The 11,040-nt window shown below is 43.9% G+C and overlaps 1 protein-coding gene across 1 annotated transcript in view; it reads right to left on the bottom strand.

The window, feature by feature from the left end:
- Positions 1-18: 18 nt before the first annotated feature.
- Positions 19-11,040, bottom strand: part of LOC115791231 (protein NLRC5-like) — a 30,874-nt gene continuing 19,852 nt past the window's right edge. The window contains exons 6-7 of the mRNA XM_030745391.1: positions 268-391; positions 19-190 (exon numbers count right to left, since the gene is read on the bottom strand). Of these exons, the coding sequence (XP_030601251.1) occupies positions 164-190; positions 268-391 (151 nt within the window). The 3' untranslated portion in view covers positions 19-163. The remainder of the gene's footprint in view (positions 191-267; positions 392-11,040) is intronic.

Below are 11,040 nucleotides of genomic sequence, written 5' to 3'. Positions count from 1 at the left end.
ATATGAACATCCATCCAGCTCCACTGCTTTCTTCTCTGACTGCAGTTTCAGCACTTCCAGGAGGATGGAGGTCTTTGTCTCTGAGAGCTTTATGAACCAGACTGCAGGAGCTGACTGGAAAACTGACTGTAATGATGGAAGGACACTCCTGCCTGTCTGAGTCTCATAGTCCTTCACACGGGAGTACAGATCCAACAGGAAATCACTCTGATATTGGTGATAATCATAATCATCATCATCAAACTGAAATGGGAATGATGGATAAGAGCAGACTGATGATAACATGTTCAGCATCTTCTCTCCTGTCTGCTGTTCTCTCTCTGCTGCTCCAATGAAGAGATTCATCAAGAACTCAGTTTGATCTGAGAGATTTACTGTTGACCGACAGAACCTGGAAGAAAGAGAAGAAACATGATGTGATACAAGTGTGATTTAAAGCACACACAAATGTACAGCGCTTATGAAACAAAATACATAAAAACCCCAAAATTAAATAGAGCTCTGTTCCCCAAAATGAGTTTTTGTTTAATGTTCAAAGTTCTGGTTGCTACCGTTACTACCCGGGTAGCGTTTTAGGGTGCATCTTATCTGTAATCCAACGGACAATGTTCAGTTCAGGGTTCTCCCGTGAATGCATGTTTTCAGCTGGCCACACTGTTGCACCATTGACAGACACCGTGGGTTGGGCTCGACATCACAGAACGAGGATCACTATAAGAAACCAATCTCCAAGATGGCGCCGGTGAGGTCAGCAGCCGTCGTACCTGCTCCTACGCTTTGTTTGTATATATTAGGTTTAGCTCTAATTTTGGACTTTATAATTCCGCCTGCTCTGTGTCATATCACGTATGACAGACAGACTCTTTTTAATATCAGAATACAGCACTCTGGCTGTATTCTGACACCTTTTTCTCCCGACCCGACTTGGCCTCGGGAAATACTGCGTTTCCAGTGGGCCAGCTCAAACAAAGGACGGACCAGGTCACGGACAAGGCCCCGAGGGAAAAGAGCCGGCGTAAGAGAGAGGCTGAGGCGCAGAGCGCACCAAACGCCACTGCCGAGCATCCTGTTGGCTAATGTCCAGTCACTGGATAACAAGCTGGACGAACTCAGGGCCAGGATACAGTTTCAGAGGGACATAAGGGACTGCAACATCATCTGTCTCACGGAGACATGGCTGACTCCCCTCATACCGGACCACGCCGTACAGCCGTCGGAGTTCTTCAGGGTTCATCGCACGGACAGAACGAGTGAGTCTGGAAAATCAAGAGGAGGAGGTGTGTGCCTAATGATTAATAACAACTGGTGTGACAGTAGGAATGTTGTCCTTCTGAAACAATCATGTTCACCTAACCTGGAGCTCCTAACCCTGAAATTCCGTCCCCACTACCTGCCCCGCGAGTTCACTTCGGTCATCTTCAGCGCCGTCTATATTCCACCTCAGGCGGACACAAACACTGCACTATCTGAGCTACATGAGGCTATTTCCACCTATCAGGCTAACCAGCGTGATGCGGCTCTCATCGTAGCCGGGGACTTTAACAGTGCAAACTTGAAAAAGCTGATACCGGAATTGATTCAACACATCGACTGCCCCACCAGAGGAGAGAGGACCCTAGACCACTGCTATTCTCCATTCAAAGAGGGCTACAAAGCAAAGCCTCTTCCGCCTTTTGGGAAGTCTGACCACACCTCTGTCTTTCTCATGCCGAAATACAAACAACGGCTCAGGCAGGAACCCCCTGCTGTGAGAGAAGTGACACGGTGGTCTGATCAAACAGAGGCCGCTCTGCAGGTGCGTTGGATTCAACCGACTGGGACATGTTTCGCAGCAGCGCGGGCGGAGACATCGAGGAGTTTACGGAAACTGTTGTGGGATTTATTGGGAAAGTTGTTGAAGACACTTCACTAAGGAGGACCATCAGGACTTTTCCCAACCAGAAGCCGTGGGTGGATAAATCTGTCCGCGACGCCCTGAGGTCCCGCACCGTTGCCTACAACTCCGGCCTCGCCTCTGGGAACATGGAGGACTACAAGGTTGCATCATACAACGTCCGCAGAGCGGTGAAAGAGGCTAAACATCGCTACGGCCGCAGACTGGAACAGCAACTACAACAGTCTGACCCCAGGGGACTGTGGCAGGGACTACGCACCATCACGGACTACAAAGCACCACACACACACCCGGTGAGTGCCGACGCTTCTCTGGCTGATGAACTCAACATCTTCTTTGCGCGCTTTGAGTCGGGAAGCCGACAGCCGCTGCGCTCCCGGCCGGAGGGGCGGAGACACTCACTGTGACGGAGCGCGACGTGAGGAGGGCGTTTAGACGTGTAAACACCAGGAAAGCGGCTGGACCAGACGGTATTAGTGGACGTGTCCTTAAGACCTGCGCTGACCAGCTGGCACCTGTGTTTACACTGATATTCAACCTCTCACTGAAACTGTGTGTGATTCCCACCTGCTTTAAAAAGTCCATCATAGTCCCTGTCCCAAAGAAACCACACCCCAGCAGCCCCAATGACTTCAGGCCCATAGCACTCACCTCTGTGGTGATGAAGTGTTTTGAGAGACTCATCAAGACATTCATCACCTCCTCACTGCCCACCACCCTCGACCCACTACAGTTTGCATACCGGCCAGACAGATCCACAGATGACGCCATATCCTTCCTCCTCCACAAGACCCTTTCACACATAGACACTGGTAAGGGGAACTATGTGAGAGTGCTGTTTGTAGATTACAGCTCAGCATTCAACACCATAGTTCCCTCCAGGCTGGTCTCTAAGCTGCTGGACCTGGGCCTGGGCCCATCCCTGTGCAGGTGGGTTCACAGCTTCCTGACCAGCAGACCACAGGTGGTACGAGTGGGTCACCTCACCTCATCCTCCCTCACCCTCAACACTGGATCCCCCCAAGGCTGTGTACTCAGCCCTCTGCTGTACTCACTGTACACCCATGACTGCGAGGCCACGTCAGAGTCCAACGTCATCATCAAGTTTGCTGACGACACTGCTGTTGTGGGACTAATCTCTCACAATGAGGAGACAGCCTACAGGAGAGAGGTCTCCCGCCTGGAGAACTGGTGCCAGGAGAACCACCTCCTGCTCAACGTCAGCAAAACAAAGGAACTGATCGTGGACTTCAGCAGGAAGCAGCAGAGGGACTACCATCCACTTGTCATCAGTGGTGCTGAGGTGGAAAGAGTGGACACCTTCAAATACCTGGGAGTGACCATCTCACAGGACCTGTCCTGGACTCATCACATAAACATCACTGTGAAGAAGGCCAGACAGCGTCTCTACCTCCTCAGGCGGCTGAGAGACTTCAAGCTCCCACTCAAGGTGCTCAGGAACTTTTACACCTGCACCATTGAGAGCATCATGCGTGGGAGCATCACCACCTGGATGGGAAACTGCACCAAGCAGGACTTCATGGCCCTAAAAAGGGTGGTTCGTTCAGCTGAACGGACCATCAGAACCACCCTCCCCAACCTGCAGGACATTTACACCAAGCAGTGCAGGCTGAGGGCCATGAAGATCCTAAAACAGCCCAGCCACCCCGGACACTCTCTCTTCTCCCTGCTCCCATCAGGCCGGCGTTACCGCTGCCTGAGGACTAAGACTGAAAGGTTGAAGAAGAGTTTTTACCCACAAGCCATCCGTCTGCTCAACTCTGAGCCCTAACTGGACCATTATTGCACAATGTAAATATTATAATTTAAAAAGTCTCTGGAGCTTGAAAAAGGCGACTGGACTTCTTTTTGTTTCTTGAAGACGTTTCACCTCTCATCCGAAAGGCTTCTTCAGTTCTCAACCAAATGGTGGAGAGACCCAGGTATTTAAACCCCTGTGGGCGTAGTCCCCTGGAGGTGGTTATGACCCTCTATTGATCATGTGCGTGAACACATGTGCCCAGGTGTGAAGGGGGCGTGGGTCATATTTAATCAATGGTTTCAGTTGAAACCAATTTAGGACTCCGCTCCATTGTTTCCTGTGGCCTATTGAGGTCACTGGAACAAAGGTGTGAATGGGGGTTGAGACGTCTGGGCCACAACAATACACCTTTGTTCACACCATTCTCAACCCCCATTCACACCCCATTCACCCCCATTCACACCTTTGTTCCAGTGACCTCAATAGGCCACAGGAAACAATGGAGCGGAGTCCTAAATTGGTTTCAACTGAAACCATTGATTAAATATGACCCATGCCCCCTTCACACCTGGGCACATGTGTTCACGCACATGATCAATAGAGGGTCATAACCACCTCCAGGGGACTACGCCCACAGGGGTTTAAATACCTGGGTCTCTCCACCATTTGGTTGAGAACTGAAGAAGCCTTTCGGATGAGAGGTGAAACGTCTTCAAGAAACAAAAAGAAGTCCAGTCGCCTTTTTCAAGCTACAGAGACTACTATGACCTGGATGACTGAGAATCTACACAGACATATAATTTAAAAAGTGTGTATAGTGTATAGTATATAGAGTATAGTGTATAGTGTGAATTACTTTTTTTAAATTTTTATTCTTCTTATTTATATGTGTGTGTATATAAGGTTGCAGGTACAAAATACATTTCACTGTGCATTGTACTGTGTATAACTGTGCATGTGACAAATAAACACTATCTTATCTTATCTTATCAATCGGGACCTCCACATGTAATTTCCTCATTTAGTTGCACTCCTATGGTCCAGAATTATTTATCATTTTCGCTGATTTATCGTAAGCTTTTTACTTGTGAGCTCCAGCTAATTGCTGGTTGATTCTGATGTTGTCAAAGTCAGAGTCAAGATCGCTGTGGCGTGCTCACATAAAAACATGTATCACCAAGGTGCACTCTACTGCAGTGGTCCCCAACCTTTTTTGAGCCGCGGACCGGTTTAGTGTTAGAAAATATTTCCACGGACCGGCTTTTAAGGTGTGGCGAATAAATACGTCAAAATAAATGATACGACCATAACCAAGTGTGATATTTTCTACGTATAATAATAAAAAACGGGAATCCACTTTGTATTCGTATGCAACTCTATCAGCAGCGTCCTCGTAACATCCCGCCTCAACATGAATAACAGGCTCTCTGCCCACAGCGCTCCCTGGTCAGCTGTTAGAGCCATGGTAATACATGCCTTCAAAATAAGATACACCGCAAAAACAAATACAGTAGAAATCACCTCAGTCGGATTCAAATGGCCCAGTTTGGGGTCTATTATCGAATTTCGCTGCAATGGCTTCTGCTTCATCTATGAATTTGCTTCTGCAAATTTTATAATCTGAAATTTTACTCGTAAGTGCAAGTTTGTAGCTTACACTTGCCACGATTATCACTGGTGAAATGAACTGATATAAACACAAACAATTTCCAGGCGTTGTTAGTGTGTGTGTAGTTGTGCACGAACGAGCCGATGCATGGAAGTGGGCGGACAGGAGCTGAGGAGGGTTTTAGCGCTAAACTCATCCAGTTTATGCGATCACATTTAACTGGAAATTTATTACAATGGGACCAGATTTTTCATCCGAGGTAGGTGAATATCCGACGGATTTATGTGATGATTTTATTGGAATTAATGTTAGGAAAAATCAGGACCTGCAGATGCCATCCAACTAGAGCGAAAACCCGATTTGTGCGACTTCGACTTAGGTGATTTTTACTGTATAAAGCGCATGAAAAATACAACTCACCATAACACTGAATCAGTGTAAGCCCCCTGAGCGTGTTTCTCTGATACTCATTTTTGCTGGCTTCTGGTTTGACTGGGTTCGGCCGATTTCACATGGAGCGTGGCTGCAGAGCCGCGGTGTCAAGCGCTGGAGAGTCAGTTTGATGGCTGGGTCTACCTCACTGCTATCCCCGGTGTTGATAAATAAAAATGGTAAATGGACTAGTTCTTACATAGCGCTTTTCTACTCTTGTTGAGCACTCAAAAATTTAAAGAAGCGTTATGTAGGTCAACCAACCGATTTCGTTAGACAGGCCTGAAGCTTCTGGGTTTAATTTTAGCGGTGACGTATCATGTGAGCAGAAACATCTTGACACGTCAAGAGGAAGTCATGGAGGGAAGTAACGGAGCGAATCCGCCCATTTTTCAAAATAAAATATAGTTTAGGCTCAGATAACAAGTAAACCGGAAATAATTTAAGTTATTTATTCTTTATGTGGGGCAGCACGGTGGCGCAGTGGTTAGCACTGCTGCCTCACAGTTAGAATACCATCTGGAAGGCCTGGGTTCGATTCCACCTTGGCCCAGGCCTCTCCCTCTCTCTGTGTGGAGTTTGCATGTTCTCCCCGTGCTTGCGTGGGTTTCCTCTGGGTACTCCGGTTTCCTCCCACATTCCAAAGACATGCACTTACTGGGGTTAGGTTAATTGGCTAATCTAAATTGCCCATAGGTGTGAATGAGAGCATGAATGTGAGTGTGAAAGGTTGTCTGTAACTCTGTGTTGGCCCTGCGACAGGCTGGCGACCTGTACAGAGTGTACCCTGCCTCTCGCCCTATGACAGCTGGGATAGGCTCCAGCCCCCCCGCGACCCTGAACAGGATAAGCGGAAGTGAATGGATGGAATGGATGGATATTCTTTATGTGCGGCCCGGTACCAAATGTCCCACGGCCCGGTACCGGTCCACGGCCTGGGGGTTGGGGACCTCTGCTCTACTGGAACAAAACAACTATTGCTGCTTAAATCACATAAACAGCCTTAGTAGCCCAATACTTCATCATGGGTAACACCCCCCCCCCCCCTTAACTCTGTACGAGTCCCATCATGCTTTAATTGATTGATTGAGGTCATAATCAGCATCACCAACAGCAGCAAGTGCTTTGTTGAAACTGTCCAGGAAACTCTGGGCAAAGGAGATTAAGGGTTTACCCAGCTGAATGTAATGAAATCGGTCAGGGGGTCGTGTGACCGCTCCGACCTTCGAGTAGGGTTGCTCAGGTCTGGAACTGTTTCACTTCCTTGTCCTCCTTCAGGAGTTTCAGAGGTAAGAACATCTGATGAATCAGCATCATTTTGAACTTTCGGGTTGTCATATCCGGTAGATTTTTGCTATTTTGATTGTCAGTTTACAGGGCAAGGACGACAGAATAGAGTTTGCAGGTAAGTCAGAGACTTGAGGCTCAGACTGGTAAGGCTGAGTTCAGGACGTTGAATGACTTACAGGTGATGGTCATGGGATTTCACATCATTTCCTCGTGTGTGACAGGTAAGTGAATGGTACAACAAAGTATTTCATCATCAGACTCAGACTTTTCCTCATGGGTTTGAGGTGGACTGTGTCTTGTTCTTGGTCAACGAGGTTTAGGTTCAGATTGTGCAATTTCTTCTTCCTCTTCACAAAGGTTACCACAAGGGAGTAAGTGGTCTCTTTGCAGAGTTCTAGTGGGCCGTCTCCATTGATAGGCTCTACCGTGTACACAGGTAAGTCTGACACTTTGGTGAGAACTTTGTATACTCTTGGCTTCCACTTATTTGCAAGCTTGTGTTTATTATGCAGAAGAAGGTTTCTGACTAGAACTTGATCACCTGTTTCCAAGGTTGATTCTCTCACTGTTTTGTCAAAGTTTCAATCAGCAAACTTTTGTGAATTCTTGGTGGCTATTTGATAACTTTCTGCAAGGCGTGCTTTTAGGTTTTTGACGTACTGAGAGTGAGATTTTGGAGAACCATTTTTGACAGGCAAATGGAATGAGATGTCAATCGGGAGCGGGGGCTAGTGTCCAAACATCAACTCGTATGGACTATACCCAGTCACCTCATTCTGAGTGCAGTTACAGGTATGTGTTAGCAGTTTTACATAATCATGATAGTGACTTTTGTTCTTGCTTTTTTTAGGGTTCCAAGCATGGAAAGAAGGGCTCGATTGAACCTTTCAACTGGATTTCCTCTTGGATGATAGGGACTTGTGTAATGTCAACTAGAGCACAGAGTTCTTTAATTAGCTCAGACTCAAAATCTCTGCCTTGATCATTCAGCAAGAGGTCAGGAAACAAAAAACTGCTCCCATAAGCTCTTTGCGACTGTGGTAGTCTTCTGATCTTTTGTGGGTATAGCCACAGCATATTTTGTAAAATGGTCAGTTATGACCAAGATACAGGTGCTGGTCATAAAATTAGAATATCATGAAAAAGTTGATGTATTTCAGTAATTCCATTCCAAAAGTGAAACTTCTATATTATATTAGGGATGGCACGATACCACTTTTTTATGTCCGATACCGATATTTTACATTTGGATATCGCCGATACTGATACAAATCTGATCTTTTTTGTATTATTATTTTTAAAAATTGTTTTTAAATGTCTGGATCAATTTTACACAAGTCAACAGTCTGTCACACAACAAAATCAAAATCTTTTAGTTGTCCCACATACACGACTAAGGACCAGGGAGGGGCAGAGCTTTTCAGGCAGTGGCACCAAAGCTCTGGAACTGTTTACCACTCCAGCTCCATTTAGCTGAGTGTTTAACTAGACTTTCTGTTGACTTTATTTTTATTCTTTTTCTTTTAATATGGTAATGTTGTGTTTTTAACATGGTGTTTTATGGGGGGGGGGGTTATATTGTGTTTTAATTATTGCACAGCACTTTATGACTTTTTGTCTGTGTGAAGCACTAAATAAATAAACATTACTTACTTACAATAATCGCTCTATCATCTGAATCCTGTTGCTCCTATGTGAGAAGGTGATGCATTGGCTTACGGTATGTTGCAAATTTCATTAGGGCTGCAACTATTCATATTATAGCAATTGAGTATTCAATCGATTATTCCATCGATTACCTGAGTAACTGGATAAGAAATACTTTTTTCATATTACAGTTCATCTGCATATTTTAACTTCTGTACTGCAGTTTTTCCCTGTGTGAAACAAACAGAGTGGATGGAGCAGCTATAAAGTTTTCTGAAGCAAAGCTACCATGGAATGAAAAGACTGATGTGCCTCTTGCATTTCTCTCATGTCTGATGCTTTACTATTTATGGAATTAACTAATTCAAAAACCAACAGATTGGTGAATTTTTGGAAGAAAGTATTTTTTAAATTCCAAAAACAAATAGACATAATGAGAATAAAAGAAATGTTAAGAGCTGAAGAAAACTCAGCTGAAGGAAACTCCTCACTTCACTCTCTTCATCTGAACATCCAATCAGCTGCACTTGTTTCTTCTATGAGTTCTGCTACTATTTGTTGCTAGAGCCACCATTGTTGTTGTTTAGGAGAGTTACCTACCTAATGTTGTTTTGTTATGGGGTTTTTATTAGGCAGGTTTTCTTTTTTTCTGTCTTTTGGGATGTACAAGATCTCTCATTGAATCTCAATTACCTACTTACATAAATATCCAAAGCATTTTGTGGTTTAAGTTGAACCTCTTCACTACACTTATGTTCATTATCTTAATACAGTATAATTCAGTCAGGGAATGCAATCAGGTATCCTTTGATTCAGATACCTTGATACTTATTCTGTTCAGACAGTTATATAAATAATCTTACTAATGGGCTAACATGTATCTCATGGAACATCAGAGGGATCAATTCACCAATTAAGAGGAAGAAAATGCTGACATACTTAAAGAGACAGAAGGTAGATACAGCATTCATCCAAGAAAGTCACCTAACAGATGATGAGCATCTAAAGTTGCGTACAGACTGGGTGGGGAATGTTTACTATTCCTCCTACTCCTCAAAAGCAAGAGGTGTGGCTTTACTTATTAGTAAACATCTGAACTTTAAACTAATTTCAATAGAAAAGGACAGAAATGGTAGGTTTTTATTAGTGGATTGTGTGATAAATAGGGAAAAGATATCTTTGGTAAATATATATGGCCCTAACTATGATGACCCAGTGTTTTTTAGTAACTTGATTATGAAGTTAGCTACAATTGAAGGCCAATGCATAGTAGGTGGAGATTTTAATCTGGTCCTAAATCCCACCTTGGACCGTTCATCTCCCAAAACAACCTCATTAACAAAGGCAGCTGCAGTACTAAAGCAAGGAATGATGGACATAGGCATAGTGGATGTGTGGAGAAATTACCATCCAAACGAAAGAGATTTTTCTTATTTTTCTGCAATGCACAACACGCATTCTAGAAGGCATATGTTCTTAATATCACAAAATATGGTATCCTCAGTGACTGCATGTTCCTATTTAGCAGCCACCTTTTCAGATCATAATCCTATCAAACTCATCTGGATGATAGATAGACCACAGCCATCAACACGTAGATGGAGGTTTAAAAATTACGTGTTAAAAGACCCTGATTTCATTTCATATATGACTACTAATATTGAAATATTTCTTGATGTTAAATCTAACACCTCAACACAAGCTAATATCTGGGAAGCTCTTAAAGCATATATGAGAGGCCATGTTTTGTCATACAGTGCATACAAAGTTAAAAAAAATAGAGAAACATTAATTAACCTGGAAAATGAAATGAAACAGTTGGGAAAAAAATACATCGCCACGGAAAAGGAGGAACATTTATTCATTCATAATACACACATTAATAAAAATAAGGATGCAATATAACAACTTATGTACCAACAAAGAGGAAGCTGATATGGCCAGGACCAGATATCATTACTATGAATTTGGGAATAAAACAAGCAAACTCTTGGCCTGGCAAATTAGAAAGGAAGTTTCTGATAAATTTATACATTCAATAGTAATGGAGGAGGGCAGAATTCTTGATAGTACAACCTCAATAAATGCAGAATTTAAAAAGTTTTATGAAAAATTGTACAAATCTGAGCACGAGGCTGGAAATACTGAAGCAGGAACATATATTAAAGGATTAATTCCCTAAATTACAAGATGACGACAGGAGATTTTTGGATGATGTTATATCAGAGCAGGAGGTATTTCAAGCACTTAATTCTTTAAAAAACAATAAAACTCCTGGGCCAGATGGATTTCCTGCTGAGTTTTACAAAGGCTTTTCTAGACAGCTGCTGACTCCACTCACAAATATGATTAAGGAAGCCCTTGAGAGTAAAAAATTACCAGACTCATTGGAAATGGCAACTATCA

Source organism: Archocentrus centrarchus, chromosome 2, assembly GCF_007364275.1.
Source record: "Archocentrus centrarchus isolate MPI-CPG fArcCen1 chromosome 2, fArcCen1, whole genome shotgun sequence".
Classification (NCBI taxonomy): domain Eukaryota; kingdom Metazoa; phylum Chordata; class Actinopteri; order Cichliformes; family Cichlidae; genus Archocentrus; species Archocentrus centrarchus.
Note: the sequence above shows the minus strand (reverse complement) of the source record. Positions and strands in the feature narration are given on the sequence as shown.